Source organism: Typha angustifolia, chromosome 12, assembly GCF_048772165.1.
Source record: "Typha angustifolia cultivar Huaian chromosome 12, ASM4877216v1, whole genome shotgun sequence".
Lineage (NCBI taxonomy): Eukaryota > Viridiplantae > Streptophyta > Magnoliopsida > Poales > Typhaceae > Typha > Typha angustifolia.
Window position 1 is genome coordinate 9,881,700 of NC_133250.1, and position 21,582 is coordinate 9,903,281.

General features: G+C 38.2%; 4 protein-coding genes across 10 annotated transcripts; all 4 read left to right on the forward strand.

The window, feature by feature from the left end:
• The first annotated feature begins 50 nt into the window (after positions 1-50).
• Positions 51-5,663, forward strand: LOC140771637 (cell differentiation protein rcd1-like). Of its 4 annotated transcripts, none has more exons than XM_073113205.1 (9): positions 51-304; positions 561-632; positions 712-801; positions 2,056-2,098; positions 2,887-2,993; positions 3,119-3,214; positions 3,575-3,654; positions 4,528-4,597; positions 5,296-5,663. In XM_073113205.1, the coding sequence occupies exons 1-9, from the start codon at positions 170-172 to the stop codon at positions 5,380-5,382; spliced, it is 780 nt and encodes a 259-aa protein (XP_072969306.1). In that variant the 5' UTR covers positions 51-169; the 3' UTR covers positions 5,383-5,663. The 4 variants fall into 4 exon arrangements, with proteins under 4 accessions (XP_072969306.1, XP_072969305.1, XP_072969308.1 ...); XM_073113204.1 differs by lacking the exon at positions 3,575-3,654 and adding an exon at positions 4,153-4,343; XM_073113207.1 differs by lacking the exons at positions 4,528-4,597; positions 5,296-5,663 and adding an exon at positions 4,153-4,318.
• Positions 5,664-6,498: 835 nt separating this feature from the next.
• Positions 6,499-9,593, forward strand: LOC140772184 (large ribosomal subunit protein uL10). Its single transcript, XM_073114113.1, has 5 exons — positions 6,499-6,851; positions 7,349-7,417; positions 8,526-8,624; positions 8,711-9,103; positions 9,209-9,593. The coding sequence occupies exons 1-5, from the start codon at positions 6,594-6,596 to the stop codon at positions 9,353-9,355; spliced, it is 966 nt and encodes a 321-aa protein (XP_072970214.1). The 5' UTR covers positions 6,499-6,593; the 3' UTR covers positions 9,356-9,593.
• A 1,885-nt stretch (positions 9,594-11,478) lies between these two features.
• On the forward strand, positions 11,479-14,400 carry LOC140771946 (F-box/WD-40 repeat-containing protein At5g21040-like). The gene has a single exon (XM_073113796.1). It carries the CDS (start codon positions 11,937-11,939, stop codon positions 13,638-13,640), a length of 1,704 nt encoding a protein of 567 aa, XP_072969897.1. The 5' UTR covers positions 11,479-11,936; the 3' UTR covers positions 13,641-14,400.
• Positions 14,401-17,015: 2,615 nt separating this feature from the next.
• On the forward strand, positions 17,016-21,036 carry LOC140772682 (probable receptor-like protein kinase At1g30570). 4 transcript variants are annotated; one of them, XM_073114862.1, is made up of 3 exons: positions 17,016-17,167; positions 17,579-17,782; positions 17,894-21,036. In XM_073114862.1, the coding sequence occupies exon 3, from the start codon at positions 18,182-18,184 to the stop codon at positions 20,678-20,680; it is 2,499 nt and encodes an 832-aa protein (XP_072970963.1). In that variant the 5' UTR covers positions 17,016-17,167; positions 17,579-17,782; positions 17,894-18,181; the 3' UTR covers positions 20,681-21,036. The 4 variants fall into 4 exon arrangements, with proteins under 4 accessions (XP_072970963.1, XP_072970964.1, XP_072970965.1 ...); XM_073114863.1 differs by lacking the exon at positions 17,016-17,167 and having other exon boundaries at positions 17,178-17,782; positions 17,894-17,947; positions 18,079-21,036; XM_073114864.1 differs by lacking the exon at positions 17,016-17,167 and having other exon boundaries at positions 17,178-17,782; positions 17,894-17,947; positions 18,289-21,036.
• The last annotated feature ends 546 nt before the right edge of the window (positions 21,037-21,582 follow it).

Here is a 21,582-nt window from a genome sequence, read left to right on the forward strand (position 1 = left end):
CACTACCGAATTCTATATATTAACACGACGAAAGAGGACGAACCGCCGCGTAGCTAATCTTCTTCGCCCTCGCATCTCCCCTAGCCTTCCCCCCTCCCTCTCCATCAAATACCCACACGTCGGAGAACAACGAGAACCGCACCTTCACCACCTTTTGGATCCGATACGAATGGCGAACACCACCCCACTCTCCGCTCCTCCCTCGGCGGAGGCGAACAACCCGAAGAATCCCTCGGCGGAGCAACTCATTCTCGATTTACGCGACCCCAATCTCAGGGAGGACGCGCTTATTTCCCTCTCCAAGGTTTGGTCTCCTTGATATTCTCCTAGTGATAGGCTTTTGTTATGTACGAGAGTGGTGTTTGGTTTTCCTTGTTCTTGTTTGATCTTCTCGATGCCATCGTCGGAAAGTTACAATCTTTTTATATATATAATTTTTGGAACAGAATTATAACTTGGTTTATGTTTTGCCAGATGGTGACAGTAGGGCTCTATTTCTTCCGACTTATCTTGGCATCTTTTATTTCAGAACAAGAAAACTTAATTAATACTCCTTGCAGAAAAGGGAGAGATTTGAAGATTTAGCTTTGCTACTATGGAATTCTTCTTGCACTATTACAGTACTCCTCCAGGTCAGCAAACCTATATGATTATCTTTATCACTTTATCTTCTATGTTGTTATCAAATCCCTCACAATTTGGTCTTTGCAGGAGATAATATCAATATATCGTTATCTCTACCCACCGATTCTGTCTGCCAGTGATTCAAATCGAGTTTGCAATGCACTTGCTCTTTTTCAGGTTATGGGTCCATGATGGTTAATTTTATGCATTAAATTTGCATCTCTGAAAATGAGCTGCTATGGTTCTGTTGAATGAATCCTTTTAACAGTTTATTGCTGTATCTCTGTTCTGTGTTTCGGACTACCCTCACTTTCTTGGCTTTATCAGCATGGCCTAGTGATCTTTTCCCAGAAGAAGTTCCCTTGCTATCCTTAGTACATTAACTACTCTTCTTGACATGTTGTTTCTCTTTGTCAAAATTATTAGATACTAATTGTAGCTTTCCTTTTGGCCTAATAGGCTAATTTTAACTTCTCCAATTGATTATCTGTTGTTACACATCTTTCAATCATTCAATGGGCATGTAAAATCTAAGTAAAAGAAGCATTTCATGTATAGAAGAGCTAGCAGTAGAAATTATATTGTAGCAGAACTGTTCTGTCTTTTTACTGAGGTAAGATTTTACTTTTTACCTTGTTGCTCATTTGAGGACTGTGGAGTTAATCTTCTGACATCCCACCAAATATTACTGTATCTTGTAGGTCGAGAGGTGCCCACTTAGTCCAATCTCAAATCCTTTACAAGGTTAAATGTTTCTAAATTCAACTTCCATCTGGCACAGATTGAGATCCAAATACCAAATATTGTTTAATTCCCCCCCCCCCCCCCCCAATTATGAAAAGAAATTGACCAGATCGAGCCAGAAAATTACAGTTTTTAATAGATTACCGGTGGCACACTGTAGACTGGACCTGACCGAGTTTTCAACTCATGTCCATTGGTCAATAGATCTTGGAGGAAGTCATAATGCCAAAGCTTTTGGTTCAGTCATGAAGTTCTGAATTACACATGGTTTTTTTTCTTTCTGCCTATTTTAGTAATTACTGGGCATAAATTGGTCCAGGGTAAAGTTAGGTTGTAAACTAATCTTTACATGCTTGTGTGTATGAATATCAAATTTTCATTTGTTTGATACTTCAGCCTAATTAATTTTTAGTGCTACTTAATTTAGTGATTTTCACAACTTTTTCTTTATTAGTATTTGAAGTTCTTTGAACAGATCATTGGATGTACATATATATTTGGCATCTATAATATTATATGATTGTAATTCTTTAGTCAGCGTAATCTCTGAGTGTGACATGATTGGTGATTTGCATGATATTTGTTTGTTAATATTGCCTTGAAGAGATGGATACAGACACCATTGTTAATTAGGAAATTCCACAATTGTTGATTCTCCTTGTTTGGGTTTGTTTTTCCTTTTTGCAGTGTGTTGCCTCTGACCCTCGCACAAAAACTTCTTTCCTTAATGGTATGTTAAAATATTAAACTGGATTTATACTTTGCAAACTGGATTTATACTTTGCAAACGTAAGTATCACTTTGTGCATTTTGGATATCTATAATTGCACTGTTTTATTTGTTTGGGGAATCCAGGGCATCTTCTGAATATGTTCCTTCTCCTGTTCTTACATCCCTTTTAAACTTAAAAATAATTGTGGGAAAGGCTTTTTAGAATTTGGTTCTCCTTATTTTGTGTTGTGCTTCTTAGATTCTTCACATGTTTTGTGAATTATGCTTTTAACTGCTACATGTATCTCAAGTTCATCGTGTTCTATCGTGTCGTGGATGTATTTACGAAGTTCACAATTCTTAGTGATTCATGTATTTCAGGTAACTATACGGTCCTCCTTTACTATATTGTCATCATTGAGGTTTATATTATCTTTAACTTACATTCTCCAAGTACCTTCGTAAAAATTTAATTATGTTTCATATGTGGAAGTTCTTCACTTCTTTTGTCTACTTGGCTCTAAATACCATTTCAGTAGGATAAAAAACTGAAAGCAACTTATTTGTTAGTCACAATATATTCTCTTCTGACATGTCATAGCATAAGAATCAGCTCATTCAAATTCTTAAGTTTAATGTTCTGCTGGTCCTTGGAATATTTGCACTAAACTGCTGTAGGTGCCTATCATACAAATTATGCCATTTACAGGTTATGCAGTTTTTCATGTTGTGTGCTACTGTGCTTAATTATGTTGTGCAGCAATATTGTTGGTATTCTCATAACTTTTTGTCTGTTTCCTTTTGCAGCTAGTATACTTTTATATTTCTATCCATTTTTACTTACGACAAGTAAAGCAAGGCCATTTGAGTATTTAAGATTAACCACCTTAGGAGTTATTGGCGCTCTTGTGAAGGTACTTTGGAGCATGCATATCCCTTAGTATATTAGTGGATATCACATTGTAGAATCAGATACAGTAATGAAGTGTCAATTCATTTTAATGTTCATGAAAGAGTTGTAACCTTGTTCATTTTGCAGCTTGATGATAGTGAGGTTGTTCGTTTTCTTCTTCAAACTCAAGTGGTTCCCTTGTGCCTACACAGTATGGAGATTGGGAGTGAACTTTCAAAAACAGTAAGTGATTGAACTTTATGTGGCTAATATGTTTGTTTTATAACAAGGATCATCTTGCAAAATTGTTAACTGTTTGATTTACATAGGATATGGAAACTTTACTATGTTTTATTTACTTGTGTGTCATTTTTGAATGTACAATTTTATCTATTCTGTTACAGTTTGTTTAAAAGATTGTGTCAGGTAGATTGACAGATTATAAATTTATAATTTTTGTCAAGGAAATATTACAATATATTCAGTTTTAATAAATTGGATATAAAAAAGATTAATGAAGGATAAGGGATGTGAATCTAGATGGGGTTAGTTAATTGACATGAAAGAAATTAAAGTAAACCACCTCATTTACATTTGTTGAAGGTTGGCAGGTTGCATGTACAACGACTTGTATACCAAAAGGAGAAAGTCTACAAATTTCTGTATGGGCTTGAAAAATCAAGGTAGGACCTTTTGCTTATTGTAACATGCAAGAACTATCATAGACCAATAACCTCTATCCAGAACCGTATGTTTTAAACTAGAGATACAATTGTATATGCAGATTGCAACTTTTCCTTCTGTCACCATCAATTACTAACTAAACCTTGTCTGAGATTCTTTTGGAGAAAATGGATGAGAGTATGTTGTTTTCATAATTTTCAACTTTCCATTTTGGATCTTCAGTTAGCAATAATTTCAAGTGTTTCTCTCAAGGCGCTATTTGTTTGTCTTTCCATGAGTTCAAAAATCTGTTATTTTCTGTTAGGTATATAAGTTGGTGAAGCTTCCTAGTTCTTACTACCTTATATTTTTTTTTGTTAGAGCACTAGCTATGTGCACTAATGTTGTACACTTTTACTGTAGATTTCTTATTCATTATTGAATCTTGCCTTAATCTTTTACTTCAAATGTAAAAATTATTTTTTCTAAAATTATTTCTGATCTGTTCTATCATATAGGTGTCAACTTTTATTGTTCAAAAATTACTACTAGATGATCTTGGGCTTCAATATATTTGCACCACGGCACAACGCTTTGTCGCTGTGTGTCAAATACTTTCTTCTATGGTCACGCCTCTTGCCGAACAACCCTCTACTAGGCTGCTGAAGCATATAATCCGTTGTTATCTTAGACTTTCAGAGCATCCAAGGTTTTCTACCACGTGCTTTGCTATGTATTTCACTAATACAGTTTTTCATTTACTTAAAGTAATGGGTTTCATTCTTTCTCCATGCTTCCTTGAACGCAAAAGCTGAACGCAATAGTCGTTCTCATTTTGTGTTAGCATTTTTTTGTAGCATGTTGTTTACCCTCGGCCTATGCTCTGTTTGCAGGGCATCTATTATTCTGAATAACTACCTTCCAGATATGTTAAAAGATGGAACTATTGATGAGCGCCTCCGTGTAAGTGCTACTTCTTGAATGGTTTTACATGATACATTCTCATTAAAATCGAAGGAACACAATTTTTCATTTTTTAGTCATGGGGTATTTTACAGAGTTGCTTCTCCTTCTGCATAAACTTGTCATTGTTGTTCCACTTGTCAAGTGCATGGTGGGAGGGAAAGATTACAAAGTTGCAATTTCCTAGTAAAGTTAGAGATGTCAATATTGCTGTAAAATGGGTACATGGGGATTTGACATGTACTGGTGCATTGTGGTGATTGAATTGCATGTGCTCAATAGATGATACAAACCCTGGTACTGTATTATGCCAACAGTTTGGCCTCTTGGGGAGTGCCCAAAGATTTGGTATTAAACATCAGTATACTAGTCTTGATTGTAAATTTTAAGGATCGAAATTCCATTAAATTACAACATTTTTTATAACTATGTTATTGTTTCTAGCCAGTAAGATTTTCCTTAAACCGTTCACATTTCTCTTTGCATTACCTTCATGATGTGTGTTGCCTAATCAGATCTATTGTCTGTTGACTTCTCTTAGTTCAAATTTATTCATTGTAATTAACCAATTCTGGAGGTGCTGCCCAGTGAGCATGTTGGCCTTTACCTTGTTGTGTCCCTTAATATGATGATACGTTGATGATTACTGCAAATTATGTTTGTCCTGGTGCTTACTTCTCATACAAATAATTTTTCAGGATGATCCTGGAACTCGTAAATGCCTCCATCTACTTTTACATAACGTGAGTGCAGCCGTCCGAGCGAATCAGCAAGGGAGGATTTGATAACTTAAATCTGCATCTAGGAGTACAAGTTATTTATCGATGCGAAAGGCCAGGAGTGTTCATCTATCCAGAAGCCTCAGCCTTGTTATGTTTTCACTTTTTAATCATATTTAATGTTCCATTTTGATTGTGTAGAGATCTCAATAGAATTGACACTATTGTGGAGTGTGGACCCACGATTTGTCTATACAAATGAAGGTGAGAATGCGATGTTGATAAGAGAAATGGCTCATTTTTCTGTTTGTATAAACTAATCTCAGGATCCTTCCTTTTATTTGTTTTTATTTCTGAGTCTCTTTTTATGGTAATTGAACGCTAAATGCATGTATGAGTAAGCCTTGAAAAAGTAGAGAAAGAAGGATTTTGCTTGGGAGTGACAGGTTGCTGAATTAGAGATCATAAGTTGGGATGATTTGCTCATCCTCAGTAATCTTCTCTTTTAATTTAACTCATTTACCCTCCTCCTGCTCCTCATTTTGCCATGCCCAAGGATGCCATTGTCGTGGGCGGCGCAAAAGGCCATGATCACTGCTTCTCTCACCTTGTTTTCTATCATGTCTTATAATCCGTGTTCGTATCCATCAGTTTCTCTTCTTACCATTGCCACATTCACCTCCCGCTTGGTGTCTTTTGTGAAATATATAGTCCATGCTGCATGACCACGTCTTGGACTGTTGAATCAATAGACTGACTCGATTCTCTTTGCTCCTCGAAAGCTATTTAAATCTCATTTTATTCTCAATTATTTTAATAATACCATGTCCTTCACTTATACAGTGCTGTCTAAATAGGCTAAAAACGTTGGGCCTTGTGTCAAAAGGAGCCTCTCTATTCTCAGCTTTTCTCGTATAATTTCTGGATATTAATGAAATGCTATCGCCTAATCCCACGCATCTGATAGCTTCGATGACGCAGCTCGAAATAAAAATTAAAGGAGCAAATCATCATGATTACCATCGTCGGATCGAAACTAGATTTAAAGCGAAGTTTCACCGCTCGATCAAGCTCGGGTCTATTATTACGTGCATACCCTTAGGCCCTAGCCCTAGCCCTGGCCCGTTACGTGTGACCGTTCCGGAGCAATCCGTTAGGTATAAAAAGCCAACAAGAGGGTTTAGGGTTACAGTCTCTCGTTCGCGAGTCGCCGTTTTACTCTCACTTCCTCGATTTCTAGGGTTTTCTCGCTCTCTCTGTCTCAGTAGATCGCAGTCATGACGGTGAAACTATCGAAGGCGGAGAAGAAGGTGCAGTACGACAAGAAGCTATGCCAGCTTCTCGACGAATACAGCCAAGTGCTGATCGCCGCCGCCGACAACGTGGGGTCGAACCAGCTCCAGAACATCCGGAGGGGTCTCCGTGGTGAATCCATCGTCCTCATGGGGAAGAACACCCTCATCCGCCGGTGCATCAAGATTCACGCCGAGAAGACCGGGAACAAGGACTACCTCAACCTCCTCCCATTGCTTGTGGTATGGGAATTCCGCCTCTCTCTCTCTCTCTCTTGTTTAGTTTCTATTTTGCGGTCATTGGGCGCTTGGTCTCTGAGATTAGTGAGGGAAGGTTGAAATTCTTTTTTGTTTGAATTCGGCATCCTCGCAACTCGTATGATTTCTGCTTTTTGCTCATTTTCTTCTTCTCTGAGATGGTTTAAATGTGCGGTATTTTTGCTGCATCTTGTTAGTTTTTTTGCTCAGTTTTTAAATTTGGTGAGTTAATGCTATTTCATTTTGCTGATGTTGTTTATGCATGACTTATATTTGTTAATATCTGGGGATTAGTTTATATTTACTTGGTTGGTCTCTTGTAATTTTATCCTCTACTGCTTCAGTGTTTTGGCTTTGTGTTTGGTCTGTTGAGATAAGTGGGAAACATTGCTGCATTTATTGCCATTTGAGGCTCTCTCTCTATGTAGGTAGCAACGAAATGAAGCTTATTTTCTCATCTTTTGTTTATTTGGTAATTCCAGGGAAATGTTGGATTGATTTTCACCAAGGGAGATTTAAAGGAGGTCAGCGAGGAGGTTGGCAAGTACAAGGTTTGTTTCTGATTTCCTCAATTGCTAATTAAAATGGATGTTCTGGCTCTCATTCACTGACCAATTGTTTAAGGATGTATGAAGAACCTGCTATTATGATTTGCAAATTCTATGTGAACTACATTTTACCATTATCCCTTTTTAATATGTATTAAAAGGAACTTCGTGTTTGTAACTAAGAAATATATGATAATGTATTCTTTCATAAATATTCCTTGTGTACAGAAGACTTGTAGGACCCTTCATATATTTTTCCATGTTTTGTATTTACTTGTGAATCCTTTAGACATTGCCAACTGGGAGTATATCATGTATTCACAAAATCTTGCAGTCACTAGTAATTAGAAGAGAGAGAAATCTTAGACACGACAAATAGCTCTGTTGATGATATACTGCACTTCTTCCTACTTATTGATATTCTTTTTCTGAAAAATTGATCACATGTTTGATTTAACGGTGTATCTATTCATGTAGAATTATAACACATGTAGATTAGTGGTGAGCTAATTGAAGTTTTTTTCTTTGAGGCATGATCTTGAATATTTTTCTCACATCAATTTATTTTTTGTTTCTGATAAATTCAGGAATTTTCTTATTGAAGCTAGTTATATTGGATCAAGGAGCAGAAAATTGTTTCATAAACAATCTGCACCTTGGTCCTTGATGTGGGAGTTCTGTTTGTTCTTTTTCTTGTTGCCAATATTTCGTAAGGTGAAAAGTGAGCCAGCTGATGAGCTAACATACTAAGTTGTTGCATAAACAATTTGCACCTTGGTCCTTGATGTGGGAGTTCTATTTGTTTTCTTATTGCCAATGTTTTGTAAGGTGAAAAGTGAAAACTGCCAGCTGATGAGCTATCATACTAAGTTACATGTCATTTCTCTTGGAACCACTTTTTTGTGCCTATGTTGGTGAATCCTGTTGATAATGTGGTGACATTTGTCTAATAATTTGAATTTATAATTTGCTGGTCTGTCAGAAATTCAATCGGATTAGGTTTGTTTTTGTATGACATGACATCGTAGTTATATTTTGTCAAGTAGTGACATTGTAGAACACTACTTTTAGTATCTTTTGTGACATTGATGTTTTTCCTCTGGCAAAATAGGTTGGAGCTCCTGCTCGTGTAGGACTTGTTGCCCCAATTGATGTTGTTGTTCCTCCTGGCAATACAGGGTTAGACCCCTCTCAAACGTCCTTTTTCCAGGTTAGTTGAAGCCCGCATGTTTCAATTAACACCAGGAAGATGTATGTCTGACTTGTCCTTTTGTTCTCATTGACCATTAAATCCAGGTGCTGAACATTCCCACCAAGATTAACAAGGGTACTGTCGAGATCATCACCCCTGTTGAGCTGATCAAGAAAGGTGAGAAAGTGGGCTCATCTGAGGCTGCTCTCCTTGCCAAGCTTGGTATTAGGCCATTCTCTTATGGCCTCGTCATTCAATCCGTGTACGACAACGGGTCGGTCTTCAGCCCTGAGGTGCTGGACCTTACCGAAGATGATTTAATCGAGAAATTCTCTACTGGTGTCTCAATGGTTACTTCATTGGCATTGGCTTTGTCATATCCGACCCTTGCAGCTGCACCCCATATGTTCATTAATGCCTACAAGAATGTTTTGGCAGTTGCTATTGCCACTGAATATTCCTTCCCTCAGGCAGAGAAGGTCAAGGAGTTCTTGAAGGTATGGTGCTTTATGCGCTGTTAATCCACCATACTGCTGTTAGTAAGTTGATTGCAGTTTGCTAGTATGTCTTTGACTTCTTACACTGTCCTGGCCATAATGTAGGATCCAAGCAAGTTTGCTGTTGCCGCACCAGTTGCTTCTGTCGATGCCGCAGCTGCTGCTCCGGCTGCAGCAGCCAAGGAAGAAGAGAAGAAAGAGGAGCCTGCTGAGGAATCTGATGATGACATGGGCTTCAGCTTATTCGATTAAACTAGGATTCTCTTGTTATGATGAAAAGAATCTTCACTATCATAGGTTCATTTCGTTAGCTGGGTGTTTTGAGAACTTTTTACTTGCTTCCTGTCAAGTTTGTTATCTATGTTTGTGGTTTACTGTCCACTTAGAAGAAGCATATACAATATATGCACGGAAATTTTGTTTCTGTATCTTTATATGCACTAAAGTTGTTCACCTTTAACTCAACCTTTCTATCAATATTTCTCAATAATCCTGACTTGGCCCCCCCCCGTGTGAGAAACTTGTTAATTTTAATGTCCGAGTTTGAAACAGGCTTCTTATTTTACTATTTATCCTAATAAATTTAGAGATTTAAGTGTACAAGTGACAATTAGAATACTTATATTTTAGGTCTTACTACTTCTCAATTCCTCGGTGGAATTTGATTTCGTTGTGATCTATTTAGGCATATGCTGGAGTTCTATTTATTTCCTTGAAAGAAGTTTTTTAGTACATTGTCTTGGAGGTCCTGATGATGGATAAAAAGAAAAAGAAAAAACTTAGTAATCTAACTTGCCTATCACACAAGCAAGTAATTTTAATTAACTTCCAAAGTAACATACGATGAATACCTTGCTACAATAATAGCAGTTCAACTTTACGATTCCAAAACATAGACTACAGTAATCTACTGCGGTCAAGCTGGCCCAAATCGGAGGGTTCGGGCGTCAACCACCCCTCCACCGAACCAAACTAAACCCCGAACCTTTCCTACTTCCCAACCTCGAGCGAACCGCATAACCCAGCGCGGCGGCGCCGATGAGCACGACGCCCACGACGCCGCATACCACGCCTGCCGTTAGCAGCGCCGCCGAGCTCCGCCGCTTCACCGGGGTTGTCTCGTTCCCCTCCGCAGCCGCGTTCCTGGCCGATTCGGCGAGGTCGAGCGCCTCGGGGAGCGCCACCTCCGGACGGCCACGGAAGAAGGCCGCCATGGTCGGGGAGGCCGGCCCGGGGTCCTTCGCGTGGGCCAGTCCGTGATCCGACGGTCGGGGATCGACGGGATCCGATCGGACGGAGCAGATCGCAAGGAGGCAGATCGCGAGGGCCACGCCAAGCTCTGGACGGACCAGATCTCGCCGCCGGTACGCCGCCATCCCTTCAAATACACCTACTTTTCTCTTTTACAAATAGGTACAAAACTTTTTATAAAAAAAAAAAAGAAATCGAAAATTTTCGGGGTGGATTTGGAAAACTAACCTCTGGTTGCGAGCTCTGCTTCCTTTGCTCTTGCACTGAGGAGGAGAAATGGAAGAAGAAAAAGGCAGAGAGAGAGAGAGAGAGAGAGAGAGAGATTAAATAGTGATGAAGGTTTGCATGTGAGGATTTAATAAGCCTGTCGGAAATGCCCGTGAATTGGAAAAATGGCATATAGCGATTGGTTTGAGTTGGCATATTTTGTCTGCACTCTATTTACAAAAATACAAGACAAAAAATAAATAGTTTATGGTGATCTTTTAACCTATATCTAATGTTTATTTTACTCTTTTGGGGGTATATTTAGAGGTCTTAGAATACATTTTTACCTTCCTCTGTAGTCCTCCTAAACTTACATTTGTGATATGTAATCAATTTGTGGTGCTGATGTATTAATTTCAATGCAAGATAGCTAAACTATCGTTTTTAAATAAATTTTCTTTTGAAATTGAGGAGTTTTATATTTTTTTTATTCTAAATGCTGAATTAATAGTTACGCGCAAGATATGATTGCGAATGAGATAAAAGCTAAATGTTAGAGATTAAAATTTAATGCTTGAGATTGGCTTATTAATCCTTGCACAAATCACAAGTGATGAAATATGGGGCCTCTTAGTTTTGTGATGATTAATAATCCTTAATTTAATAGTCGATGCTAATGAGCTTCCATGAAATAATTACCACCTATTTGGCTGCCAAATTAAATTAAATACTAGAGAATGGCCGTAGCTTTGGTATTTCAAAATAAAATTATATATATATATATATATCTTTGGGTGAAATCCAACCCTCCCCTAACACCAATCATTAATCCGTGAAATCCAGCCGTCGATTTCTCACGCGCATAGGCGGTAGATCGGCGGCCACGCACTATATAAGAGAAAAAACGGAATTAGAAGGAAGAACGAGCCCTAATTCTATTTTTTTTTTGGTCTCCGCCTTAGATTGCCTTTGAGAGATCCCCGAAGTCTGAGCTATTTCATTTCTAGGGTTTTATTCCACTCACCGTTCGTCGGGATTCCTGTCTCCTATTTCGAGGTATTCGCCTTCAAGTTGTTAGTTTTCGTCTCTGCTTAGTGTTTCGTCAGCATCTCGTTCTCTAGGTTTACGAATCGCTTTTGAGGGGATCTCGTGCGAACTAGGCTGGGGTTCCGGCGGATTATAGCTGTTCTGTTGGTTGCATTCCTTTGCAAGGTAGATTTGTGACTTGGAGCTTCTTTTCTTATCTATTTATCAAAAGGCAGGATTTTTACCACATATTGTTGATAAAATAAGGATTTTTGGGGGGGGATTGTGAATTTTGCACAGTTGGGGAGAGATTTATAACGAGTATTCTGTGCTGGGATTGGTCTTTTTTATGGCCTTAGAATGCAACGAGATAGGAGACTCATCAGCCAAAAATTATATTCATAGTCCCTGGAAGAAAGAACTTGCTTTGACCAATCCCAGAGCCAATAATATCTGGAAAACGAGAAAGTCTAATTCCAGTAGAAAAACCAACACTAGGTCAATCATCCCGAAACCTGTTTCTGGGCTCCCTTTGAATAAGGGTGGCTCGAAATCTAACAACACTGCTACTGATGATTCGTGTCTAAACGCCAGTAATCGGTCCTTTACCGATCTCCCTCCTGCTCTCGTCTGCGAGATTCTCCAGTGCCTTGATCCAAAGGAGCTCGGGATTGTATCCTGTGTCTCCACCCTCCTGCGTACCCTAGCATCGGAACATCAGGGATGGAAGAATTTCTACTGCCAGAGATGGGGCCTGCCTCAGCTGCTGGGCTCGAGTGCGTCAGCCATTTCGGGTCCTTCAAACCAGAGATCTTGGAAGGAACTTTTTGTGGAGCGTGAGTTCAGGATCAAATCATTCATGGGGAGGTTTAACATCGATGTTCTCCATGGTCACACTGAGGCTGTTCGAGCGGTGTTCCTTCTGCAGTCAGCAAAGCTTATATTCACTGGTGGGTATGACTCTGTGGTTCGAATGTGGGACATGGAAGAAGGGTTGTCAATTGCGGTGTCTCGTTCGCTTGGTTGCACAATCCGAGCTATCACAGCCGACTCTGAGCTTTTGGTAGCTGGTGGAACAGATGCTTTCCTCCAGTGCTGGAGGGCTAGTGAAGGACATCCCCACCTATTTGACATTAGTGGGAGCACTGTGAATCAAAATTCTGAATTCCGCCTTTGGGGGCATGAAGGCCCTGTGACTTGCCTTGCATTGGACTCCAAAAGGATTTACAGTGGGTCATGGGATATGAGCATTCGCGTATGGGACCGAGCTGGAATGAAGTGCGTGAGAAGGTTGATGCATGGAGACTGGGTATGGGCTCTTTCACCTCGTGATTCTACTGTTGCTAGCACAGCAGGGAGAGACGTCTATGTATGGGACACTGATATCGGAGAACCGGTGAGTGTGATCTCCAATGCTCATGTGGGTAATGCTTATTCCTTGACTCGTACATACTTGGGAGATGTGCTGTTCACTGGAGGTGAAGATGGGGCAATTCACATGTTTGTGGTTAATGAGGGCCATGCATACGAGGACATTGAGCCAGCGGTCACTTGGATTCCACACACTGGACCTGTTCATTGTCTTGCTTTTGAGTATCCGTGGCTTGTTTCCTCTTCCAGTGATGGCAGAATTGCACTGATCGATGTAAGGAAACTTCTACTGCCAAACCAGCATCCTTCATTGAAGCGATATTCAAGGGTTAAGCACCTTGATCCTGATGCAGTAGAACCTCCACAGAGGATGCTGCATGGGTTTGGGTGCAATCTTTTCTCCGTTGACATTGGTGCAGATAGGATTGTCTGTGGTGGTGAGGAGGGTGTTGTGAGAATCTGGAACTTCTCGCAGGCACTGGAGATTGAGAAGAGGATCCAAGCCCTCAGAAGTGTTAGACTGGAGAACCGAATGAGGCGGCGTAAGGCTCAAATAGAGATGAATTCTAGTGGTGGAAGGGCAGACCAGTGTTCTGTCGTAGCTAAAAGAAACCAGTTGAATGGGGATAGGAGTGGCATTTGGTACTCCAAACGTGGTGTCAACGGCAAGCTCAAGGCCTAGATAGGATTTCCTTCCTCTAAATTTTACTTTTAAGGTGCTCAATCTGATAGTCTGATGGTTCTCTAGAATAGCAGCAGGCCTCTCTTTTACCCAAGTACATAATGTTATCTTCGGTTTAACTATCTCCTACTTGAATTTGTACTCTCAGTTACTTTACAATGACCAATCCATAGTCTTTCATCAACCTTACTCTTTTCCATGCAACCTTTCCTGTTAATCTCCCATAAACTGGGTGTTTCTAAGAAATCTCCTGTTAAGTTTGAGTATGCCCTATCCATATATTTTTTATATAAGTGTTGGTTTGCTTGAAGTATTGGTGAAGGTCTACAAAAGAACAATTTGATGGTGGTCATTGGTTTTGCTGTTTGTGACTACTGATGCAGAATGTGAATTCTAGTCGTAACGTTTGGATTGCTTGATTACTAAAACTGTAAAAGTTGATTCTTAAAAGGTCCAATAGGTTCTGCAGCTGCATTTGAAAAAAAAATAGAAGCTGATGCATATGAAAGCAAGCAGTTTGGTGTCTTTGCTTTTTTGTGATGTTCAATTAGCAATTTTGGCACTTCGTTATAGTTGGAATTGCTTTATGTTCATGCCTGCAAGATCTAACTTGTATTAAACCAGATGAGATGGTTGGATCAGGACTCAAATTGAACCCCAGTCTGCTCTCGACCCGAGAAAAAGAATTTTATTTGGCCTGAGCCTTATATTTGTATTTCCTTTTCTTTTATGTTGTGAAAAAAAAGTGTTACAAAGTTCATTTCCCGCATGATATTTTGAATGTAATTTCCAGTCACCATGCATGACGAGATATGAATCCAGAGTTTGGCAGACATATTAATTCATTGACATGTCATGCTTCTGCTTTAGTCTTAACTGATTATAGCTGATTGGTTTGGAAAAAGGATAGCTTGTTCAATTTTCTCCACCCAGTGCTGAATTTTCTTTTACTACAATGTTCTGAGGTTAAATCATTTATAAATTTTTTGGCTTATTAACAGTGTTTCAGTTTTATTGGTTCAAACCTCTTCCTGATATATTTTTTTGCAAGTTGACTTGTCTCACCAAATGGACCATTCACAGGATCTTTCTTAGTATAATTTGTTTTGAATTAAATATATTTTATCTCTTTATACCTATATTCAAAATTATTTTACCTTCTTGATTTTAACAAGTTTCAAATCAATCTCTATATTTATGATTAAATTAAAACTGTTAGTTTTTCTATTAAATTTAATTAAGTATGATTGCTATTTACATAATTTTGCTATATTAGATTAAAATCTCTTTATTTATTTTTAATAAACACGATAAGAGCATTTTGATAATTTTAATATCATTTAGTTAAGTTTAACGAAAAAATCAACAGTTTCACTTTAGTCATAAGTATGAAGACCGACTTAGAACTTGTTAAAGTACACGGGAGTAAAATAATTTTGGTCATAAATACAGAGGGTAAAATATATTTAACTTTTTTTCTTATTTATTATTATTTTGCTAAAATGCCAAGTTTAGTTTTTTTGAAAGGCAAGAGTAGGGATATTTTTCTGAGTTTTTGATCAAATTCGTTCTCTTTTATATTTTATTTACTCAAATAGATTCACATCAAATTTACACTAAAATGTGTCTATAGCACTAAAGCTTAATTTTTTGACATTTTATGTATATTCTCATTTTTAAAGTAAATTACTAAAATGTTCAGCATTTTACTTAATAGAAAATTGATATGATTAGTGTTGTGATTTTGGCCGGATAAAATGCTTAATAAGTAAACGTTTTATTTAGTGTTACATTGAAATACACTCTTTTTGATATTAAAGTCGGTGTGTAAGCCATTTCGGTAAAAAAAAAAAGCCTAGTTTAGTTACCCCCAAAAGAAAAGCCAAAAGGACCAATTTTCTTAAAGCACAAACACTTTATATGGGAAATATTTGTGACTTCTCAACTTTAATTAACTAAGAAATATATAGTATGATTAACCTTAACATCAGCAATTTTAGCTACATGCATTTTAGAGTTTTTGGGTGTCATTATTATTTGATACTTGGATTTATGGGAGTTAAAATCTTAAATTCCATCACCAGTTTCAGGAATGTCAGATGAACAGTTCCTGCAGTTGCAGGTTGCAACACCATATCTTCAATGTATATGTATGAAATAAATTTTTTTTGCTTCAATATACGTGTAAATAAAGTTATCATCATGCCTGTCAAACTGCATTGAGCAAGAAAATAAATGGCAGCCATCATGAATTCAAGCTGAATCAAGTAACATTATTTTTTGTCACTAGCCAATGCCATCATATATTCTTATTGCATCTTACCCAAACTTCTCATATTTAACTCCTCTGATCATGTTCAGATGTGACATATCTCATCATTTTAACCATCTATAAAACAATTCAAATCTGACCCATCTGGAATCTTAATCCCATTTGTGCTCCATGCTTAATGATTTAAGTTGGCTAGATTGGATCTCACACCAATCAATTCTTAAATCAACTCTTCTTGAGTTAAATATGGCCAGAAATAATTTCTCTCTGTCTTGAAGAAGTATAAGATGATCAAATTGTTCCTTTATAATATAGTATTTGTCATATGACTGCATCTAAAGTGGCTGGCAATTTAATTAACTTAGAATGGATCTATTCACAAAGTATTATTTTACTTAATAATGACAGTATGAAGCACATGGCATCAATTCACTTCCTCTTTGATGCAACTAGCAATAAACTTTAGTATCTAGCATGCATCAAAGCAGAACACCATCATCCATTACAAGCCAAGTGTTAGATGTACAATAGATATAGGAAAATTTATTCAAAACACTGTTGATATTATCATTCACATCCATTTATAATTTGACTCATATTGTAATTTATTTAATGCTTAAAAATAGCCTAATTAACTTTAATCTAACAGTAAGAGGCCCAACAGAGAATCTTATCTTACTCTTGGAAAATTTTTTAAAAAAATACACCTAAAATTTTCTAATCTTGATAGACTAGTTCTTGTCTTACTTTTAAGTGTTATTTTACTGCTATAATATGTAGTTAGTAATTGTTCCTTAAAAAAAACTAATGTTAGAATATTTCTGAAGCATTAAAGGTAAAATATAAGATGTTTTAAATAAATTTCCAAAGCATTCCAAAGAATCTTTTGCCTTTACTTTTCTCTCATGTTATTTTACTCTCACTTTCTTTATTTGTTATTTATATTATCTCTTTCCCATCCTCCTTCCAAATGGCTGTGGTGGTATGCCCATGAATGAGATCATGTGTCTCAACCATCCATTATGGCAGTGCTGATGCACCCACAGACAACATTATGTGCCTCCACCCCCTTTTGAAAATGGATTCTCCTTGCTAATATCAAATCATTAAACTCCCTAATCTGAAAGTTAATGCAAGAAAAAAATAATAGTAATCTGTCAAGAAAGTTGAAACACCTTCCACACAGACAGAATCACAGATATAAAAAGAAAAAGAAAAAGAAGAAGAAGAAGAGGAAGAACAGAGGAATAGAGAGGCAAGTGCTTGCTACAGTATTTACTTCTTATTTTTCTTGGTCTTTTTTGCATATATCTACTTACATTTTAATCTTTTATGGGGATCTTCTTCCTTTTGAGGGGATAAGACTAAGCATAGGGGGGTAATATGAAAAGGAAAAGAAGAGAGAGCAATTCCTTTTCTTGGTACTCCACTGGCTAAAATTTTGCACTTTGGAGAGAACAGGCAGTTAAGCATCCTTTTCCAACTGAGCTCTTTGTCTCTCTCATGTGCTAAAGGGAGAACCCCATCTGGAGAAATTGCCAAGTTGTGGCCCATAATTTTTGTTGGGTTCTCATCTTTACTGGCTCATTTGACAGTGGGGAGAGAAAAAACCCAACCTTTGAAGCAAAGATCTCTCCTTTCTTCAACCCTTCTTTGGTTCTTGTAGGGGATTCCATTGGTGAGATCCAAGCCTTGAGATTGCGGCATCAAAAGGAGCTGCTTTTGGAGAGTTGTTATCTGATTTGTGACCGTTAGTGCTTGGCATTTAATCCCCTTTTGTCAACTTTGAGTAACCGAAGAAGGGAAAGGAACCCATTTGGATCTAATGGCAGTATTCTGTCTACATTCCTAAAGCTGGGTCTTCTTGAAGGTTGTTGTTTGATGGTCTTTATGCTCTAGATCTTGCTTCACTTGTGCATTTAGATCCCTCTTGTCGCTTGTAACTTATTCATTTTTTTTTCCTCTTCCTTCTTTCTTCCAGGTTTTGCTATCTGGGTTGGAACTGAAATAGATAGAAGTGGTTGATCACAATGTGGTAATGCTCTTTTTTTTTTCAAAAAAAAAAAAAATCTCTTGCTTCCCTGTAATTCCTTGAGGGTTCTGCTATGTATGTCTGCAAAGTTTGAATCTTAGAGGTCTTGAAAAGTTGAATTCTTGCTCTTCTAGTTTGATGGAATTCTTTTAGAGTGCATCCTATCAAGATTTCAGAAGTCTTTAAGGTGTCCATCTCCAAGATTGACACAAGTAAACTGTGGATCAGATTTGGGATATGAAGATACTAGACCTGTTTCTCTTGGGTCTTGTAATTATACTTTCGCGAGTTGCACAAATTCATGGGAATACATTTCTGATCAATTGTGGATCTCATATTAACAGTGATGCTGATGGTAGGAAATGGGTTGGGGATGAGGCTTCCAGTGATAATTTTACCTTAAATTCTCCTGGAATTGTTGCATCTGCTGCCCCAGTCAATGGAGAGGCAGTCTTTGGATCTTTATATAGAAGTGCCCGCATTTTTAACACAGCTTCACACTACAACTTCAGTGTTCTTTCTGGAAATTACTGCATTAGACTTCATTTCTATCCCTTTGAGTTTGCAGCATACAATGCAAATGAGTCGGCATTTGATGTGATGGCAAATGAGCTGAAGTTGGTTTCCAAGTTCAATGTCTCCAAGGAGATCTCTCGGAAGAGTCTCAGCAGTAATTCGGTCATCACCTCCATTGTGAAAGAGTATTTTCTCAGTGTCAATCTTAATGAGCTTCGGATTGAGTTTATTCCCATCTCTGGATCATTTGCTTTTGTGAATGCACTCGAGGTCATTCAAGCTCCTGATAATTTCTTCAATGAAACTATAAACAAAGTAGCCAGCAATGGTCTGAAAATCCCTTTGAGTTTGACTGACCGAGGAATTGAGACCATGTATCGCTTAAATGTTGGAGGGCCAGGAGTTAAATCCAATGAAGACCAAGATCTGTGGAGGCCTTGGGATTCAGATGAGAGATTCATGTTCTCTGTGAATGCTGCAACCACGATATATAATAGTTCAAATGTAAGTTATATATCTAGCAATGACTCTTCAATTGCGCCTATTATGGTTTATGAGACTGCAAGGATTATGAGCAATAATGAAGTTGTGGAGAAGAGGTTCAATGTATCATGGAAATTTCCTGTTGACCCCAACTTTGACTACTTGGTCCGTTTACACTTCTGTGAGCTGCGTTATGATCAACCGAACCAGAGAATTTTTAAAATCTATATCAACAACAAAACGGCTGCTGAAAACTATGATGTGTTTGTGAGGGCTGGGGGGATGAACAAAGCCTACCATGATGACTATGTTGATGCTGTTTCCCAGCAGATAGACTCTCTTTGGCTTCAGTTAGGTCCTGATTCTTTGACCAGTGCTTCAGGTACTGATGCACTTCTAAACGGTTTGGAGATTTTCAAGCTCAGCAGGAATGGGAACCTCGCTTACATATCGGAAAGGATTAACACTGGTGATGGAAAAATTTCTGCTAAGAAGCCAAACAGCAAAACTATATCTGAAGCAGTTGGTCTTGGTGTTGCTTTCATAATCACTGTCACGGTTGTCTCTTTTCTGTCATGTCATTGTATTCGAGGAAAGAGAGCAGCTACTGTGAAAGAGAGCCCTCCCGGTTGGCATCCACTTTTTCTTCATGAGACCATGGCAAGCACCTCTGATGCTCGAGCATCGAAATCTCCTCTGATAAATACTGGAACAACAGCTATTTTAAGAATAGGCAGGATGTTCACTTTGGCGGAGATCAGAGCTGCCACAAGGAACTTTGATGATTCTCTGGTTATGGGAACTGGAGGGTTTGGTAAGGTCTACAAGGGTGAAATTGACGAGGGGAACCTAGTGGCAATTAAGCGGGCACATCCTCTATCTGGACAGGGCCTAAAAGAATTTGAGACAGAAATTGAGATGCTTTCAAAGCTTCGGCATCGACACCTTGTTTCCTTGATTGGGTACTGCGATGAGCAAAGGGAGATGATTCTGGTCTATGAGTTCATGGCAAATGGGACATTAAGAAGCCATCTCTATGGAAGTGGTTTCCCGACTCTTACATGGAAGCAGCGGTTGGATGCATGCATTGGGGCAGCTCGGGGACTTCACTATCTTCACACTGGAGCAGACAGAGGTATAATCCACAGGGATGTTAAGACAACCAACATTCTGTTGGATGAGAATTTTGTTGCCAAAATGTCAGACTTTGGACTGTCGAGAGCCGGACCTGCGTTGGATCATACCCATGTTAGTACTGCAGTAAAAGGAAGCTTTGGATACCTTGATCCTGAATATTTTCGCAGACAACAGCTTACTCAAAAATCAGATGTCTACTCTTTTGGAGTGGTGCTGTTTGAAGTCATCTGTGCCAGGCCTGTGATAAATCCAAGCTTGCCAAAGGATCAAATTAACTTAGCTGAATGGGCGCTCCGGTGGCAACGTCAGCGGTCGATTGAAGCAGTTATCGACCCGCAGCTGGAAGGGGATTATTCGATGGAGTCTTTGAAGAAGTTTGGGGAAATTGCTGAGAAGTGTCTTGCCGATGAGGGGAAGAACAGGCCTACAATGGGTGAGGTTCTATGGCACCTGGAGTATGTCTTGCAACTCCATGAAGCTTACAAGCAAAAGGCAGATAGCGAATTATTCAGAAGTAGCGAATTCGGCTTTACCGATTTATCTTTTAGTCTCCCATATATGAGAGAGAGAGAAGAGGAAGTTTCTTCAAAGCCATCGTAAAATTAAATAGATAGTGCTCCATAAAACCTGAGTGACACTGTCTGAAGACATTGTTGGAGTTGTTGATTTCAGATAGCTGGGTCACCCTCAGAAGGTCATTTTAAGTGTTAAAAACTTTTTCATCGCATGATAGTTAACAAGTAACCTTACATTCTTTGAAATCTCTTCTGCTCGAAGAAGTTGAAGAATAGGATTTCCTGTAGATTATCAAGTATGAAACTGTCAAAATGCTAAAGTTTTCTTATCATCTGGCAGATGAATCTCTCGTGCCTGAGTCATTTGTTTCAGACACTGAAAATTAATGTACTTTTGTCCACTGAGACATGTATAAATGCTACTAATGAAATATATCTTCTGAGTTTATAACTTTCCTTCTTGGGTTTTATCTTCTGAATTTAACTGACTAAAGCTCTTGGTAACTATATATATAAGAGGTTAGTATCTGGCCTGGAAGGAGAAAATTGTAACACCTAAAAACACAATATGCTTTTCTTCTGGAACTGCTTTAGTTGTTCTTTTGTTAGATGAACTAGTTATTCTCAACTCCTTGTGATTCTCTCTCTCATTACAGACTACTTTATTCTCTTTATAAATCTGGTGAATGCAAAGCTACAACAGCAGCAAATCAAACATGCAATAAAAAGGTTCAATAATCCAGCCTAAACACCATGATGCTAAGCTGAATATGTGAAGATGCCTTTGAGTACTTGCTGGTAATTCAGAATGTGAAAGGATAAGTCTAAGACGTCTCTATGAAAGAAAGTGAAGCAGTAATAATGGCTTGTTAAAGAAAGGCCAAAGAAATAATTCTACAAGTGTGAATTAGATTGTATAAAACTGATAGCTTCCTTGCAGATCAACAGACAAATAATAATTTATTAAGTTTTAGTCAACTTCTTTTT